This window comes from Malaclemys terrapin, chromosome 1, assembly GCF_027887155.1.
Source record: "Malaclemys terrapin pileata isolate rMalTer1 chromosome 1, rMalTer1.hap1, whole genome shotgun sequence".
Classification (NCBI taxonomy): Eukaryota; Metazoa; Chordata; order Testudines; family Emydidae; genus Malaclemys; species Malaclemys terrapin.
The window spans coordinates 157,185,741-157,205,685 of record NC_071505.1 but is presented as its reverse complement, the minus strand read 5'-3'; the positions used below and the strand labels follow the sequence as shown (position 1 = coordinate 157,205,685).

The following is a 19,945-nucleotide window of genomic DNA, read 5'->3' as shown; positions in this document are numbered from 1 at the left end:
TTCTCCTGCTGAAACCACCAAAACCCCACAGACAATTATGGAGTCTACTGGACTTCTCATTACCAGTAACATAATTTGATAATATAAATCCCTTCATCCTGGTCAAGGATTGTAACCAATCCTTAATTCCGCTGGGATTATATTAACAGAGCTGATCCTATAGTTTACAATTGTTCCTTTGTGGGATAGTTATGGGTCCTGAAATCACTTCCAGAACAAACCAAAAAAAAAAAAGAAGGGTTGTGGTGTGATGGTGAGCAGTGGGACACAATGATGTGTTGGGATGGTATACACATTTGGCATCGTGCAATATTGCCAACTGTTATTACTTTAATATTTGGTGCTTTTAAGCTCCTGCTTGTGGAATCAAGAGATTGCATGAAAATCATAGCTTTCTTTAAAAAAGTGTCTAGCCCTTGCGGATGCAAAGGCTCAGCAGCCAAAAGACAAATATAAAGAACACAATATGTATTTTTCTAAAATCTCATGATTTTAAAGTCCGTTTTTCTGGGGCCCGACTCATGTTTTTGATTGCCTGGGGCTGACTGACAACACTCATTTAAGGTTAAAGTGCTGCTTGAACACAATAGCGGATGCTTTTAGGTGCGAGGTGAAGTTACTTGTGCCAAAATATTGCGTGGCTTCATGATCTCAACCGCAGCACATGATAACCCAGCAAAGCCACAAGGCTGGGAGGAAATGAATTGCGCACAGCGATCAGCGAAGCGGGTCCGCTCCCCTTAAAAAACAGGAGTCAGTGATGGACTCAGTGAGCCTATAAAGGGGAATTTAGTGTTTTGGCGGAATTAGTTTTGCCCTATTTCAAGATGGCGGCTCCCTTAATTTAAGCCTCTCAGACTAAGGGAGTTTTGCCCTACTTCAAGATGGCGGCGGGCCGACGCCAGTTCGGCGCTTTTAGTTGTGTTCCAAGACAGTAGCAACTGGAACTCAACAGCGCACTCCTTGCCCTGTTTTAAGATGGCGACGTCCCGACCTCAGCCCTTTACGCTGTCGACCGATTCCAAGATGGCGCCCCGCAATACACGTTGCGCTCTCGAAGCTCCCCGCCCCAGCTACCTCCTTGAGCCCCTCCCCGGCGCTCGGGCTTCTGACCTCACTTCCGCTTGTGCAGCAGCCATTTTGTCTTTCCGTTGCTGCTGCCCGAGCTTCTCCCTCCCTCCCGCCGCCGCTGGCTGGGAAACTCCAGTTCCCCCCCCGGGCCCAGCTCCCTCCGGACCCGCTGCCCAGGGGGGCCGCTGCCTTCAGCCTCCCTCCTCCTGCCCAACCGCTGGCCAGGTTGCCGCGGATCGGCGTCTCTCGCCCCCTCCCCCCAGCGGCGCATGCTCCGCCGGGCCCCCGGCCGCGCGGACACCCGCTAGCCCCCCCCCCCCGCCCTAGGGGCGCCCCTCAGTGCCTGGCCACGGGATCCCCCAGCTCTTGGGGCGACGCCCCAGCCCCCCTCCCCACGCTGAGCGCCCGAGACGCCCCACAGCTCCCCAGGGGCTGGGTGCGGAGGGGGCGCCGGGTCCCAGCTGCCCCTACCGGGCTGAGCGGCTGAGACGCCCCGCGAAGGAAAGCGGGGGACTGGCTCGGTAGGGGCCCCGCCGCCCCCGGCAGCCGCGGAGCCGGTCCCGCCCCGCCCGGCGGCGCCATGTCCAGCGAGGAGAGCTACCTGGCCATCCTGCGCTACCTGACCAACGAGCGGGAGCCCTACGCGCCCGGCACGGAGGGTAACGCCAAGCGCAAGATCCGCAAGGCGGCCGCCTGCTACGTGGTGCGCGACGGGACCCTCTACTACCAGCGGCGGCAGCGGGACCAGCAGCGCTTCGCCGAGCTCGAGGTGGTGCTGCAGGCCGAGCGCCGCGCCCGCCTCATCCGCGCCGCCCACCTCGGCCCGGACGGCGCCCACCGCACCCGCCTGCAGACCTGGCAGGGACTCTCGCAGCGATACTGGTGGAGAGGTGAGGCGGGGCCCTGGCCGAGAGAGGCCGCCCGGGGAGAGCGGCGGGGCTCCGCCGCAGCAGGAGGCGGGGAGCGGGGTCGCGTGGTGGGAGGCACCCGGACTGGGCCGATCTCTCGCAGCGGCGCGCTGAGCCCGCTCGGGGATAACGGGCAGGGGAGACGAGCACCTGCGGACTGTCCTGAGCGGCTCTCTCGCTGCCGCCGCACGTGGAGCCCGCCCAATGGGGTAGGTGGGGCGCGACATGCAGCTGCCTGCGGGAGCCAGCCAGCGTATCTGGGCGGGGCTCCGGTCGGGAGCTCGCCAATCCCTGGAGGGTGTGCGGACCCCAGTGGTGCTCCCCAGCCCACGTAACTTAGCGCCCTGGTGAGCTGTGTCACAGAGCCTGGGGCATCTGTCAGGCAGGGGGCCCAGGAATTGGCTACACCTTTACCAGCATGTTAAGTACATCTAGAAGCAGAATTGTTGTTAAACAGTCAGTGGGGCCAATGGATGATGAGGTATTAAAGGGGCACTCAAGAAAGACAAGGCCTTTGCTGAAAAGCAAAACACATTTTTGCATTGGATTTCACTGCAGTGGATGTGAGAGAGATTCCCATGCCTGCGTCATTCTTTTTAGGTGACTGGTCTGAGGTATTGACCTAGAATTAAGGTGTCACTAAAGAAGGTTTTAGAACAAATTGGTAAATAGTAATAGGTCCCGAACCCGACAGTGTTCAATAAAGAGTTCTGAAGGAACTCACATATGAAATTGCAGAACAATTAACTGTGGTATATAAGCTATTACTTAAATCAGCCTCTGCACCCGATGACCTGAGACTAGGTAATGTAACACCAATTTTTTTAAATGTTCTAGAGGTGATCCTGGCAATTACAGGCCAGTAAGCTTAACTTCAGTACAGGGCTAATTGGTTGAAACTATAATGAATAATAGAATTATCAGACACATAGATGAACATGATACATTGGGGAAGAGTCAAAAAAGCTTTTGTGAGGGGAAATCATGCCTCACCGATCTCTTAGAATTCTTTGAGGGGGGTCAGCAAATGTGAACAAGGGGGAATCCACTGGATATAGTGTACCTGGACTTTCTGAAGGCTTTTGACAAAGTCCCTCACGAAAAGCTCTTAAGCAAACAGACAGTGATAAATAATCTGGAAAAAGGGGTAAATCGTGATGGTGGCAAAGTTTGTAGACAATACCAAATTATTCAAGATAGCTAAATCCAAAGCTGACTGTGAAGAGTTACAAAGGGATCTTATAAAACTGGGTGACTAAGCAACAAAACAGCAAATGAAATTCAATATGGATAAATGCAGAGTAATGCACATTAGAAAACATAATCCCAACTGTACATACAAAATGATGGAGTCTACATTTGCTGTTACCACTCTAGAAACACATTTTGGAATAGGAGCGCCGGAGCGGACCGAGCCATGTGGTGCAGCCCCCAATCCCGCTCCCGAGTGGGAGCTCACTTGCCGGCTTAAAACGGCTCGTGAGCCGTAGTTTGTCCACCCCTGGGTTAGAGAGTAGCATAGTCAGCCACCACTAATATGTATTTATTTCCCATTTGGATCACGCAAGGTCCCACAATGTCCATGGACACCCTCTTACATATTTCTTCATTTATAGGTAGCAGCATCAGGGGTGGTTTATAATCCTTCCCTCAAGACTAAACTTGCCCAGTTTTTTAACCTTTCTTCATAGGTCAGGTTTTCTAAATCTTTTATCATTTTTGTTGCTCTTCTCTGGACTCTCCAGTTTGTCCACTTCTTTCCTAAGTTGTGACACCCAGAACCAGACAGTATTCCAAACTGAGACTTCACCAATGCTGAGGAGATCAGGACAGATACCTGCCGTGTCTTACATACAACACTCCTCTAAATACACCTAGAATGTAAGCCTTTTTTGCAACTGCAGCACATTGACTCGTATTCAATTTGTGATCCACTGTAATCCCCCGATTCTTTTCAGCAGTACTACAACCTAGCTATTTATTCCCCATTTTGTATTTACACATTTGATTTTTCCTTCTTAAGTAAACTACTTTGCACTTGTCTTATTGAATTTCCTCTTGTTGAATTCAAACCATTTCTCCAGTTTGTCAAGGTTGTTTTGAATTCTAATCCTGTCCTCCAAAGTGGTTGTAACCTCTCCCAGTTTGGTATCATCCACAGATTTTATAGGCATACTCTCCACATCATTAAAGAAAACATTGAATGGTACCAGATCCAGGACTGACCACGGTGGAACACCACTATATATGCCTATCCAGTTTGACAGTGAACCATTGATACTGTTTGAGTAGTCTTTCAATTAGATGGCGTTTGCCTAGTTTGCTTATGAGAGTATCATATGTGTTTAAAACATTAGTAAAATTAAGATATGTCATGTCTACTGCTTCCCTTCCCTTCTCTCGCTCCCCACCCCCTTTCAGTAGGCCAGGAAGGAAAGACCTAGAAAGAAATTAGTTTGGTTGGCATGATTTGTTCTTGACAAATCCATGTTGGCTCTTCCTTATAACCCTATTATCGTCTAGATGCTTACAAAGTGGTTGTTTGATAACTTGTTCCAGTATCTTTCTAGGTGTGAAAGTTAGGCTGACTCATCTATAATTCCTCAGGTCCTCTTTGTTCCCCTTTTTAAAGATGGATATTATGTTTGTCTTTGGGACCTCACCCTTCCTCTGTGAGTTCTTGAAGTTAATTGCTAACGGTTCCAAGATTGCTTCAACTACTTCCTTAAGTACTCTGGGATGAATTTCATCTAGCCCTTCTGACTTAAATATATCCAACTTCTCTAAATAGTTTTTAACCTGTTCTTTCCCAATTTTGGCTTACATTTGTTGTTATTAATATTAATTGTGTTGAATATCTGGTCACCGTTAACCCTTGGTCCATCTATTTTTCTGTGTTTGTACAGTGCCTAGCACAATGGGGTTTTGGTCCATGACTAGGTCTCCTAGGTAGTACTACCATAGAAATAATGATGTTTAGTCATTCCTCTTATCTGTTTATTATGGGACAGCTTTGGATGAAGCATTCTTACAGTTAATTTCCAGTGGCTATTGCTAACTCTTGAGGGGCAGGGTTGGGATGCGCCTTAAGTCTGTATTTTCTGGTTCACAGGCTTAAGTGTACTTACATTTGACATTCTGGAAGGGTATGAGGGATTGCCCATCAACCCTAACTCTGAGTTACCCAAGTTTTGGGCCTGTGATAAACAGTTGGGTTTGGCATCATGATCTTCTGAAGGTCAGCAGGCACAGGTTCTCTTTTTGCACTAGCAGGAGAAATTAATTTGAATTGAAGACTGAGAGTATGTTTACACTACGAGTGCTACAGTGGCACAACTGCATAGTAGATCCATCCCCTCTAAAGGCAGTGGCTAGGTCAACAGAAGAGTCCATCTGTCAACCTAACTGCATCTAGAGTGGGGGGCTAAGTCGATTATTACTTCAAACGTTATTTTCTCCTGCTGATGGTAGCTCATCTCAATTGATTGGCCTCTTACAGTTGGCATGGCTACTTCCACCTTTTCATGTTCTCTGTATATATAAATATCTTCTTTCTGTGTGTTCCATTCTATGCATCCGATGAAGTGGGCTGTAGCCCATGAAAGCTTATGCTCAAATAAATTTTAGTCTTTAAGGTGCCACAAATACTCCTGTTCTTTTTGCGGATACAGACTAACACGGCTGCTACTCTGAATACTATGGATGTAATACATCAGTAAAATGACAGATTCCCCTTTCTCATGTGTGTTATGTAAAATAGATGACTAACATAAACTAATGACGCTTTCATTAATACTTTTCCTTAGGTGTTCTTAAGCAAGTTAAAGATTACATTAAAGAATGTAGCAAGTGCCAGGAAAAGCTAGATCGTTCTAGATCCCTGTCAGATCCTTCTGAAATGCTGGAGGAGCTAGGACTGGACACAAGATCTCATGAAGACAGTAATGAAACAGATGATGAATTAAGTAACACTGCATCAGTCCCAGCTGCATCACCAAAACCTGTGAAAAAGAAACCAATAGCAAAACATGAGCTTGTATTTGTAAGTAGCATTTTATCTACTTGTAAAATTATAAGATGTTAATTTAACACTTAGTCAAATTATTTATCATCGCTCTTACTAGTGCAATATGATCTGATACTAAATTTCACTGAATGTTCAAGTACAATAGAGCATATTGCAATGTTTAGAAACTGGATCAAATGAGTGTCTAAATATCTGTTTTTCTGTCACCCTACTCTTCATTTTTGTTTCACAAATGATTGTCTCTGTAGGAATTTAAAAAAAAAAAAAAAAAGTTCTACAGGTTTTTGATTTCTATATATTTTTCTTTTTCTCTCTCGTTTTGTCTGTTTTTGCATTGTGCGAGTATAATTTTAAATGTCTAAAAGGGACAGTGGTAGCAAATTGAAACAATTCATTAAAAGTCTTGTTTTTTCAAATGAGCTGATCTTTTTTTCAGGGTGGACTCGATTTTTATCATAAAAGTGCATTCCTAATACAGTAACTCCTCACTTAATGTTGTAGTTATGTTCCTGAAAAATGCAACTTTAAGTGAAACAGTGTTAAATCCAATTTTCCCAGAAGATTTAATGTAAATACGGGGGATTAGGTTCCAACAAAAAATTTTTGGGGCAGACAAAAGGCTTTATATACCGTACAGTACTGTACTGTGGTTGGGAGGTGCCCCTGGCTTACCGCACACAGGCACAGCCCGCTACAGGCAAGGACGCTAGGAAGCACTTTGCGCAGCAGCAGCGGCAGCTTCCCCCCAGAAGTACAGGCGCTGACTTTGCTGGGGGATGCTCCAGGCCCGCCTCCTCCCGTCCCCGCTCCACTCCAGGCCCACCTCTTCCCACCGTCACGCCACCTCCTTTCCAGAGCACACCGTGTCCCCGCTCTTCCCCCTCCCCCCCAGAAAGTCCTAAGCGCTGCCAAACAGCTGTTCGGCAGCTGGGGAAGCGCTGGGAAGGAGGGAGAGGAGGCGGAGAGGAGGAACTTGTGCAATACTCCCTTGTAAAGTCACTACTCTTCCAAGCACTGGACAGATCAGGCAGCCAAACGACGTTATAAGGGAGCATTACACAACTTTAAACGAACGTGTTCCCTAATGGAGCAGCAACGTAACTTTGAAACAACATTAAACTGGAGGACGTTAAGTGAGGAGTTACTGTACGTATTCGTCACAACTCAGATAGATGTAGGTTTCATTTTTAGAAGGTACACACTATATGTTTTTAAACAGTGATTTATTTTGAAAGCTTTTCAGATTAGTTTTACAGCTATATCAGAAAACGAATGATTGTTTGGTTATTTCATTTACCAAAGGTAATTGAAGCAGTTATTTATGAAGTCATTGAAAGGTGAACTATCTCCAGTTTAACAGGTTAATCATTAATATTTGGAGGATTTTCTTGCCATGCTGTATTAGGAGGAGAACATCACCAGATAGACATTTAAATTGTTTTATTTAACTAAAACAACCACGTTAAGTATTCTGGATTTTTTTTTCTTCAGCAGCAAACATATGCGTTTTTTGTTAAAATATTATATGTTCCTTGCTTCTCACATTTATCTCCAGACTTCTTCTCCTTGGCCAGATCTATTCCGCCCCCAACAATCTTCTATTCTATTAATTGAAGTTTTTGAAACTTTGTACTTTTAGAGAGAGGTAAGGGATTGTCTCTGTGAACACAAATTTGCAGAGGGACAATAGAGTTGACGTCTGTTATTTCTCACCTCTATATATTATTTATTTATTTAAAAACATTTTTGCTGTTAACAAGCATGTTATTTCTGGAGAGACAAATCCAGAGTTTGAGAACTGCAAAACTAAGCATCTCTGATGGTATCTTCTAGATTGAGTATTGAGTCCCATTGGGTAGATAAGATAGAAAGATTAACCTAAATAATCTGTACAGAAGCCTGTGGAACCCCATAAGATTGGGTCCCTAACCCGTGAACTATTGAACTCATTTACAAAACTTTTCTTAAACATTACATGACTATTGTCTCATACGATAGAGTTAGAATTTATAATCCCTATTCCATGATGAGATATCTTTGAGCTGTAATGTATCTTAATTAAAACTATCTTTAGATATGTGTTTTCCTCAAAAAGCATTTTATCAAAAAAATCTGATTTAAATTAAAAAAATATGATTTTTTTATTTAAAAAAAAAACATTGATTTTTATCCACCCTGTCTTTTTTCCAGAAAAGAAGAAATGTCTAGTGCTCAGTATGAATGCTTAAAAAGATAAATGTAAAGCAGCTCTTTGTAATGGATTTGTTTATGGCAGGTTGATAGTAAAGGCCTTGTGAAGCAGTCTTCTTCAAAACATTCTCTGTCAGTTTTAAACCAACTGAACCAGCAAAGGCTTTCCAATCAGTTCTGTGATGTTACTCTGTTGATTGAAGGAGAAGAGTACAAAGCACACAAATCTGTCTTGGCAGCCAACAGTGAGTACTTCCGGGAGCTTTTCATCGAAAAGGGTGCTGTCTCCAGTCATGAAGCAGTAGTGGATCTTTCAGGTAAATAGGCTCCAATTTCAAAAGATTTTAAGCAGAAAATGTTAAGTAAGGCTTAGTGAATGTGGTGTAGTAACTCCTGAATATGTAAGAAGACTGAGCATTTGAGCTCACTTCTTGATTTAGAAATGTGGGGTTTTTGGATTTTATGCTAGAAGAAACCATTGTGATCATATAGTCTGACCTTATGCATAGCACAGGCCATAGAATATCAGCCAGTAATTTTTGTGTAGCCTTTGAATAACTATTTTTTAATCTGCTTAGTTGTGTTCATGCTTCGTATTGGTTTATTGACTTTAAAAGCAGGCAAATGCCTGAATATATAAAGGAATGTTCGTATCTTCTGGAAGAGTTCTTTTGCCTGAGCAAACACTTTTGGTCAAGTGGCATGTTATACAACTATAGGCAACAGAAATCTTGACCCTTCAAGTCTTTTGAAGCCAGGAGAATATTAATCAAGCTTCAAAAACTGTGTTTTCATGACAGAAGTTATTGTACATAGCACATGGGTGAATGCTTGGTATGTTGGTCTACTAGTACTGGCCTTTCTTCTTGTTTCCTCTCCAATTCCTATCCTTCTGTAGTTTAGATGGATGAACAAATTGACTTTTAGCATGATAGTCCAGAAGCTGCCCAAAGGTAAGTTTCAGTGGTTCTCATAATTGTGGGTAGAAAAATATATATTTTAGATTAAGTTATTCAGTATAAGTCTCTTGAACCCCTGTCACTTTTTCCTCTCTCTTTTCTCTCCTCTTTCTCTCATCCTCTATCAATTTTAATCCTACTCCTCTTACACTTTTTCCTTAATGCAAGAGAAGCAAAAAGATACCAATTAATGTAGGGCCAGGATTTCTATTTCAGAAAGGATAGCATTACCAAGCTTTTTTTAGAAGCAGTTTAATAAAAAACTTGGTTGTATTTAATATTGTGATCCTAGTGTGTTTGAATCTGCAGGCTTCCATGCTGGGAGAACACGTCTGCTCATGAGTGAGATACTAATTAAAACCATATGCAGCTGCTGCGTCAGCTAGCTGATAGACATTAGTCTAAAGCAGAGACCCATCCAAATTAAGGTGGGGGGGGGGGAAGAGATTATGGATTAGCTTGGAGCAATTTGGTGATTGCTATTTGTTTTCTATAATCTCACTTCTTGTATTACTCTATACAGGTTTTTGCAAGACAAGTTTCCTCCCTTTACTGGAATTTGCTTATACCTCAGTGTTAACTTTTGACTTCTGTAGCATGGCAGAAGTTGCCATGCTAGCACGGCATCTCTTCATGTCAGAGGTCTTGGAAATCTGTGAAAATGTGCACAAACAGATGGAAGACAAACAAATCACAGTGTACCAAAAGGGGGATATTCACACTGTAGAGTCTACACAGAGTTTACCGGAGCAGAATGCAGTTGAAACACAGCCTGTGGATAGTGTTGAACAGCCTTTACCTACAGAAGCGGTAAACAGTGAAGTAGTAGGAACTATGAATGGAACATCTCCCAGTACTGGACAAGAGGAGGCAATAGCACTGCAGTCTGACCCTCAGACTTCAGAGCCTACAAGGGATATAACTGATAGTCTTTCAGAGCCTACAGAACAGTCTGTTTATAGTGAAACAACTGGAAATGAAATAAAAATAGAAATGGTACAGAGCATTGCAAATAACATTGTTTCTGTCATGCAGTCTGAGCCTCCAGTGGCAGAGGACATGGAAACATGCTCTCCGACAGAAGTTGAGGCCGATCAAAATGAGAGCAGCACAGCAAATGCAGAAATCACTTCCGAAGAGTCTTTAGAAGCACTTAAGCAAAAACGTGGTGGGCCATGTAATGCAGAGGAAACTTCAGTGTCACAACCTGAGAGCATCGTCTGCAGCCAAGATGATACTTATAAAAGCAAACTTCGTCAGCGTTCTGTTACTGAGGGTGGATATATCAGATTGCACAGGGGAATTGAGAAAAAGCTACAGAATAGGAAGACAAACCCCAAATCAGCAATACAGCAGGTATGAGAAATATCTTTGCTTAGTATCATAATCTAGTTTTCAGCAGAAGAAAATCTCCTTTGTTTTCAAAATAATGTAAAAAGACCACTTTCATTTCACTTCTAAGCAACACCTTGGACAGATAAATATTAATGTTAATACAACATTAGTACAGATAAAAATAATTGCTAATACATGTGACAGATATTTGTGTGAAAACAACCAATATCCAAATTTCTTGCAGTATGGTGATTTTAGTCAGCGTTTCTCAACGCTGTTTGTTTGTTTTTTTGCGGCCACAGCCTCCTGGGCAGTGATTGAGGGGGAGGAGGGCAAAGCATTCACCCCTTCCCTGGGCCACCAGCAGGGGTTGGGCCCTGCCCCCCTCTGGAGCCACGAACACCAGAGGAGCGGGCAGCCAGTGTGAGTTTCCCCCCTTTCCCAGAAGCAATGGGGCTTGGGCTTTTGGCTTTAGCCCTGGGGCATTGGGCGGTAGGCTCTGGCCATGGGGCTTTGGGCTCCATCTCCGAGCCGTGGGGCTTCAGGCTCCGGCCCTGTGCTCACCCTCCACCCCCTATCACCCATGGCCCCTTGCTTCCTCCCTACACACACCTCCCGGCAGAGCTTAATTTGTCCCCTGGCTTGCCAGGGCTGAGTAAGTCTGCTGTGAAAAGCAATATTAACAAACCTACAAATATCAGTTTTCACAGGAGCAGACTTACTAGCTAGCAAGTCTAAAAACAAAAGAAACAACAACAAAAAAGAGAAAAATGTTCAAAGCATCTTATTTTGTTTCTATTCTGTTTAGGTCCAGTAAAGAATAGACAATTGTACATTATTTTTATTATTGAGTCTGAAAAAACCCCATCATAAATAAATTACAATGATTTGGACATGGATATGTGTATATTTATTTGTTTTTCCTAAAGTTAATTAAATGTTTTAGGAAAAATTGTCAGAGCAGCCACCAGCAAGAGTTGGTGGCTGCACTCTAAGGCCACCAAAAAATTTCTTGTGAGAATCCCTGTCTTAGATTTACTGTTGCTCCAGCACATAGATATTTTATATGCTAAAAATATTCAGCTCAGTTTGAGTAATTTTTTATGCCTTTTTATGCTATAATTGAAGATGTATGTGCTCCCCTAAAAGTTTCAAAACTGAGATTATTTTTAGATAGGGTGTGTATGTATGGGTGGGGAAACCCAGCCAGTTAAATATATCTGACCATTTTACCAACAAGTCTCCAGCTTGAAAATGAAGTATATTTTACGAAGTCTGAGACTGTTAGTTACATCACTGTATATAGTTCCTTAAATGTGGCCCTAAATTAGAGCATTGCCAACCTCACTATTAAGATTGCAGATTGAGACAATTCTACTTATAGATTACATAAGAATTTGAGTGAAGAACATCTGAAGTTGCAAAGTTGAGCACTCATATTAGGAAATGACAAAGTTAAGGTTGTTTGAGCAACCTTAATTCAGCCCCTTTGTGTGTATGTATTTTGATAGTCTTTAATTACATAGTCGCATGCATTTTTTTCCCACAGGACCCACTGCCTCTCTTTAAGAGCACAGGATGGACAGCTTTCACTGAATGCAATATTTCTTTTAATAAAATTTGCATCCCAATATCTTATTTACTACACACCATCTAAATGCTGCATTGGATACAGAATTAATAATTTCCCTTGGGGCTCCTTTATAGAAGCTCTCACTTTAGTATCTAAGTGTTTCACAAACACTAATAAATTTATCTTCACATCTCTGGAAGTGGTGGTATTATTCCCATATAACAGTTGAGGAATTAAGGCACAGAGGTTAAAGCCTACACAATCAAGTGTCCTCTAATTTTGAATGCCTTGAGACACTTGGGGACTGATTTTTTTTTTTTTTTTTTTTTTTTCTTCTTCAGACTTTTCAGTTTTCAAGTGTAGTTCCCACATAATTCAGTTGCAATTGTGAGTGCTAAGCTTTTTTGCAAATCTGGCCCAATTTGTGTTAAGCACCCAGAAAATGACACTGAAAACCTGACGCATTTGATTTAAGTGACTTACCTAGCATCACATAGAAACTGTAGTAGAAGCAGGGGTAGATTCTAATTCTCCTGGGCAACATTCAGTTGCCTTAATCATAAGACCATCCTCTCTCTTCCTTCAGTCCCATGCCACGTTCACTATTCAACCCTTCCAACTTCTCAGGGCCGGCTCCAGGCACCAGCCCAGCAAGCAGGTGCGTGGGGCGGCCAAGGGGAAAGGCGGCACGTTGGGCTCTTCAGCGGCAATTTGGCAGCGGGTCCCTCTCGGAGGGAAGCACTTGCTGCCGAATTCCCGCGAAGAAGAAAGCGGCGCGGTGGAACTGCTGCCAGAGTGCCGCCAATCACGACCCTCCCCCCCCCCCCCCCCCCCGCTTGGGGCGGCAAAAACCATGGAGCCGGTCCTGCAACTTGTGCAACAAATGGGGAGTCATACAGACAACAGTTTCGTTCACTACACAGCTCTGATTCTCTTTCTGAGCAGTCCTGTGCTCTGAATGAGACCGGGGTCTTGTGAAAAAAATAGTATGCGATCATGTAATTAATTAAATACTATCAAAAATGCATATGCACAAGGCGCCAACTTAAGACTGTATGTGCAACCTTAATTCTGGTATTTCCTAACTTGAGTGTTCTAATTTGCATCTTTTTAAACATACTTTTAATATAGACTTTTTTGTACATGAGTGCCTAAGTGTTTAAGAAGAGCAAACTGGAAAAAAAAATTCCATCAGATGGAACCATAGTCTACCCCCCATGAGTCATCAATAGGATTGAAACCTTAAGATCCACAGCCCAGTTCTCTGCCACTTGAGCTAGTAGAATAACTGTGGTGGTAGCAGTAGGAGGTTGTTAACCTTGTGCAGCAGCCATATTTTGCTAGTGGGTTTCACAGATATTTACTGACAGCAGGGGAAATCTGCATTTTGGCAAATCTGCAACTAAAGTGTTCTTAAAATGAACAACATGTGCTGGGTCATCATCCAAGACTGCTATAACATGAAATAAATGGCAGAATGAAGGTAAAATAGAACAGGAGACACAATTCAGGAGTTCAGGACCCAAATTTAATTAATGCATTATTTTTTTAACGAGTGTCATCAGCATGGAAGTGTCCTCTGGAATGGTGGCCAAAGCATGAAGGGACATACGAATGTTTAGCATATCTGGCACGTAAATACCTTGCAACGCCGGCTACAAGAGTGCAATGCAAACACCTGTTCTCACTTTCAGGTGACATTGTAAATAAGAAATGGGCAGCATTATCTCCTGTAAATATAAACAAACTTGTTTTGTCTTAGCAAATGGCTGAACAAGAGGTAGGACTGAGTGGACTTGTAGGGTCTAAAGTTTTACATTTGTTTTTGAGTTATGTAACAAAAAAAAAATCTACATTTGTAAGTTCCACCCTCACGATAAAGAGAACTCATACAGGTACTGAAATGCAGTGAATTGAAAAATACTATTTCATTTTTGCAGTGCAAATATTTGTAATAAAAATAATATAAAGTGAGCACTGTACACTTTTTATTCTGTGTTGTAATTGAAATCAATGTATTTGAAAATATAGAAAAACTCCAAAATATTTAATACATTTTAATTGATATTCTATTGTCTAACAATGCAATTAAAACTGTGATTAATTGCAATTAATTTTTTTGTTAATCACATGAGTTAATGGTGATTAATTGACAGTACTAGTTTCTCCACCCACCTCGCTCCAGTCTGCTCTATCCTCACTACTCAAAATACATTTGTCATGGACTACAGACTGTCTTCATACACCTGACCTACTGACTTGTGAACCATCACATAGCAAGCATAGACTCAACTTCTTCCATTCCACACGTCTCTTGCTGTCCGGAGATTATCAGCATATTGCCTTGCCATATTTTTAATTCATTCTGACCCTCTGACAGTCCATGCATCCACTATGGTCCAGCAGTTTATGCATTTGAGTTTTTTAAAGTGCCTGTTCTATTATACTAGGCATTCTTAATAAGTATTAAACATATATTTCATATAACTATTTGTGAATCAAGCAATCTGTCCTCACCCAAAAACTAACCAGCTGAAAAACTTGTAGAGGTTCTACCTTTGTCACACTGCTGTTCTCCTTCTCAAAAGCCGGAGGCAATACATAGACTTGAATCACACTTTCTCTTAAGACACAGCCTGTGCAGGAGTTTCATTCCTGAGACTTGTCTACAGAATGTAATAGTCCCTGTTTAGCAATTGGTAGCTAGTATTTAGTGTAGCTGCACTGGGCTGACTCCTAAAGTATAGACATGGACATGAAGGGGTTTGCACCATTGAGATAACTGTGCTAATCTGCTTCAGGCTGAAATTGAACTGGGAGGATAGATGCTCTCAACCCTGGAATGTGCCCCATATTTAGGTAGGGATGTGGATTTGCACAGACAGCAAAGAGTTCAGGAAAAGAAACTGGAGCACAGTCTGTCCGGAGACAGTCTCTCAGCTTGTTATACTTACCTAGACTTGATACTTTACTACTACTTGGAGGGTGAGAGTAAGAATAATTTCAGGGGCTGTCCTGTATATCTTACTATCTCTCAAACTGAGAGCTTTTCTTTAAGTGAATGGTAAAAATAAACTAGCCCATCTGGTTTAGCTGGCTGTATTTTTAGAAAAGGAAACAAAAAACTCTGAGAAGGGAACATGAGTGAAGAACATAATGTAGCTGACTCAGTCTGAAACAGGAGACGGTGGTCACTTGAAGAAGTGGAGGAAGCTGTGTTCTCTGTCACTTAGTTTTCCTAAAACAAAACATCTGCGATTTGTAATAATCACTGCTTCAAAGCAGGCATATGCACTAAAAACTCAGATATTGATCCTTCAATGTAGATGCTACTAAGGTGGCATCCAGTTTATGGTAAAACATTGTTCTTAACATATGATCTGCAGTATCATTGTGGGTTCAGTTTTCTTTTAAACGGTTACTAGAAACTTAGTGCAATTTGTTAACACTAAAGTAATTACTGACAATGTAATAATATCTAGCTCTTGTATAGTAATATTAAAAGTAAAATAGTAATGAAGGTTGATGCTTAAAAGCAAGCATAAGACAGAACATAGTACTTTTTATTAGAAACCATCATTGTTTTCCAATTAGGTTGCCATGAAGTTAGTGCAAAGAGGGAAGAAGATGAAGCAGCCCAAAAGAGATACCACAGAGAACAATGAGGTGGAAGCTCAGATCAAATGCACTGAATGTGGGATGGTTTTTCAGAGGCGTTATTCGCTTATAATGCATACACTGAAACATGAAAGAACTAAAGATTACAAATGCCCGGTATGTCTGTCTTTTTAAATTTTTCAAAAATTCCTCTGAGTTGGTAATTGCTATATGTGCTAACAGCAACCTTAACATTTATTTTTGTCTTATGGATTTAGAAAAGTCTGGAAGTGAATGTTATTGGGAACTGATCCAATGCAAAGCTGTTTCTGCCAGTAGTTGCCTCTGCCACTATTTTAATATTTACAACTAATAAATTAAGAACCTTACCTGAAAGTTGAGATGTAATGCATATTTATAGTTTTAATAGCTCCATTTATAGAGTAGTTAATCATATTACTGTGATTTCATGTTTATTTACAAATGTGAAGCTTTTATGCAAAGGTTTCTTAAAACAAGATAATTCAACAGTTTTGAAATAATTTAAGAAAATAATGTACTTTATAGCTCCATGTATTTTCTTTCCTAGCTATGTAAAAAAGAGTTCCAGTATGGTGCCTCTCTACGTGCCCACCTCGTTCGACATACCCGAAAAAATGAAGTGAGCGCTGCAACTGCTAGTATAGAAGAGACAGGAGCGTCAGTAGTGAAAGGCAGAACTAAGCGGGAGTTTATATGTGATATATGTGGAAGAACTCTACCCAAGCTCTACGCTCTCAGAATACATATGCTCAAACATACAGGGGTAAAGCCACATGCATGCAAGGTAAAGAAAATAGATCCTTTCCTGATGTCTTAGAAATTTGTAATGACTTCTTGATTGACTAGTAACTACCCTGCACCTTACAACCTAGGTTAATCTTAATCATTTCACAGTGCTTGTGTGAAAAATAACTAATGTAAGAACTTGGATTTAAATATAATTTGGGTTTGAAGGGGAATTAGAGGGAATGTAATTTCCCAAACTGGAATTTGGCTGGAACACTAGAGTAAATGCCCCTTCTCCCAAGATGTCTTGGGATTTTTCATTCCAAATGGTCAGGATCTCTGTTTTTATGATGTATCCAAAGATGACATCTCTAGCAGCATAATGCCCTGCAACCCCAGGCTTAGGAGTTGGTTCTGTGTTGATTCAAATGGAGGCGTGCCCATCCAATGATTTACTAGCACTAGCCTTGTTCTCCTTTTGATACGCTAACCCAGCCTGACTGCTTAGATGGAACAGCATGCCATGTTACAAACATGTCATATGGTGTGATGGTTGTTTGAAAGACAACTACCTCAGTGTTCCATACTTATCTGGGAAAGTGTCCTTTGTCCAAATATGCTTATTGCTACCTCTGCAACAAGAAATAAGGCAAAATAACCAGAATGTTAAAGGCAGAATTTTTTTTTGCAGTTTGTACAGTGTTTTCCTGCTGACACGAAGCCACAAGCGTGATCAGCTAGGTTTCCCAAGTAGCGTACTTTTTTTTACATTACATTTGAAGAGAAGGTAACATTTATGCTTTGAAAAATCTGTGATGAGATGCAATACTGTCTTTGTCTCAATGACTTGTAAATTTTAAGATTTATTTAATCTTATATACTTTATCCAATTGAGGTTTTTCTTCATAGGTCTGTGGAAAGGCATTTACCTACAAGCATGGATTAAAAATGCACCTGGCTCTCCACGAGACACAGAAGCAATTCAAATGTGACTTGTGTGAAAAGTCTTTTGTCACAAAACGGAGTCTTCAGGAACATATGAGCATTCACACAGGTAAACAGTGGGCAAGAGTGGGAGTAATGAGAACCACGGTATGTTGATAAATACTTTGGGGAATATAAAAGTTAATCCATTAATTCTGTTGACTTTTGTAGATAGGGTCATAAGAACATAAGAATGGCTATACTGGGTCAGACCAAGGGTCCATCCAGCCCATCATCCTGGCTGCCGACAGTGGCCAATGCCAGGTGCCCCAGAGGGAATGAACCCAACAGGCAATGATCAAGTGATCTCTCTCCTGCCATCCATCTCCACCCTCTGCCAAACAGAGGCTAGGGACACCATTCTTTACCCATCCTGCCCAATAGCCATTAATGGACTTAACCTCCATGAATTTATCTAGTTCTCTTTTAAACCCTGTTATAGTCCTAGCCTTCACAATCTTCTCAGGCAAGGAGTTCCACAGGTTGACTGTGCGCTGTGTGAAGACGAACTTCCTTTTATTTTTTTAAACCTGCTGCCCATTAATTTCATTTGGTGGGCACTAGTTCTTATATTTTGGGAACAAGTAAATAACTTTTCCTTATTCACTTTCTCCACACCACTCATGATTTTATATACCGCTATCATAGCCCCCCTTAGTCTCCTCTTTTCCAAGCTGAAAAGTTTTAGCCTCTTTAATCTCTCCTCATATGGGACCCATTCCAAATCCCTAATCATTTTAGTTGCCCTTCGCTGAACTTTTTCTAATGCCAGTATATCTTTTTTGAGATGAGGAGACCACATCTGTACTCAGTATTCAAGATATGGGCATACCATGGATTGATAAAAGGGCAATAATATATTCTCAGTCTTATTCTCTATCCCTTTTTGAATGATTCCTAACAGCCTGTTTGCTTTTTTGACTGCCGCTGCACACTGCATGGACGTCTTCAGAGAACTATCCATGATGACTCCAAGATCTTCTAGCCAAAGTAGCCCCCATCATATTGTATACATAGTTGGGGTTATTTTTTCCAATGTGAATTACTTTACATTTATCCACATTAAATTTCATTTGCCATTTTGTTGCCCAATCATTTAGTTTTGTGAGATCTTTTTGAAGTTCTTCACAGTCTGCTTTGATCTTAACCATCTTGAGCAGTTTAGTATCTCTGCAAACTTTGCCTCTTCACTGTTTACCCCTTTTTCCAGATCATTTATGAATAAATTTAATAGGATTGGTCCTAGGACTGACCCTTGGGGAGCACCACTAGTTACCCCTCTCCATTCTGAAAATTTACCATTTATTCCTACCCTTTGTTCCCTGTCTTTTTAACCAGTTCTCAATCCATGAAAGGATCTTCTCTATTATCCCATGACAGCTTAATTTACCTAAGAGCCTTTGGTGAGGGACCTTGTCAAAGGCTTTCTGGAAATCTAAGTAAACTATGTCCACTTGATCCCCCTGGTCCACATGTTTGTTGACCCTTTCAAAGAACTCTGATAGATTAGTAAGACATGATTTCCCTTTACAGAAACCATGTTGACTTTTGCCCAACAATTTATGTTCTTCTATGTGTCTGACAATTTTATTCTTTACTATTGTTTCAACTAATTTGCCCGGTACTGACGATAGACTTACCGGTCTGTAATTGCCGGGATCACAGTTTGAGCTCTTTTTAAATATTGGCGTTACATTAGCTATCTTCCAGTCATTGGGTACAGAAGCTGATTTAAAGGACAGCTTACAAACCATAGTTAATAGTTCCGCAATTTCACATTTGAGTTTTTTCAGAACTCTTGGGTGAATTCCATCTGGTCCCAGTGACTTGTTACTGTTAAGTTTATCAATTAATTCTAAAACCTCTTCTAATTACACTTCAATCTGTGACAATTCCTCAGATTTGTCACCTACAAAGGAAAGCTCATGTTTGGGAATCTCCCTAACATCCTCAGCCAAGAAGACTGAAGCAAAGAATTCATTTAGTTTTTCCGCAATGACTTTATTGTCTTTAAGCGCTCCTTTTGTATCTCGATCGTCCAGGGGCCACACTGGTTGTTTAGCAGGCTTCCTGCTTCTGATGTACTTAAAAATCATTTTGTTATTACCTTTTGAGTTTTTGGCTAGCTGTTCTTCAAACGCCTTTTTGGCTTTTCTTATTACATTTTTACACTTAATTTGGAAGTGTTTATGCTCCTTTCTATTTACCTCACTAGGATTTGACTTCCACTTTTTAAAAGATGCCTTTTTATCTCTCACTGCTTCTTTTATGTGGTTGTTAAGCCACGGTGGCTCTTTTTTAGTTCTTTTACTGTGTTTTTTAATTTGGGGTATACATTTAAGTTGGGCCTCTTTTATGGTGTCTTTGAAAAGTGTCCATGCAGCTTGCAGGGATTTCACTCCAAGGAATTTGTAAAAATGTTTTTATGTTCATTGGATACCCTTTCAAGAAAGACATTCATTTTACATTTCTGTTTGGACTCTAAGACAGAATAATAAATCTACAGATTTATTATTTTTATTTTTGATGCCCT

General features: G+C 41.5%; 1 protein-coding gene across 1 annotated transcript in view; it reads left to right on the top strand.

Annotated features, from left to right (window-relative positions):
* Positions 1–1,365: 1,365 nt before the first annotated feature.
* Positions 1,366–19,945, top strand: part of ZBTB11 (zinc finger and BTB domain containing 11) — a 37,055-nt gene continuing 18,475 nt past the window's right edge. The window contains exons 1-7 of the mRNA XM_054045216.1: positions 1,366–1,961; positions 5,786–6,021; positions 8,282–8,513; positions 9,679–10,511; positions 15,658–15,837; positions 16,250–16,486; positions 17,338–17,482. Of these exons, the coding sequence (XP_053901191.1) occupies positions 1,652–1,961; positions 5,786–6,021; positions 8,282–8,513; positions 9,679–10,511; positions 15,658–15,837; positions 16,250–16,486; positions 17,338–17,482 (2,173 nt within the window). The 5' untranslated portion in view covers positions 1,366–1,651. The remainder of the gene's footprint in view (positions 1,962–5,785; positions 6,022–8,281; positions 8,514–9,678; positions 10,512–15,657; positions 15,838–16,249; positions 16,487–17,337; positions 17,483–19,945) is intronic.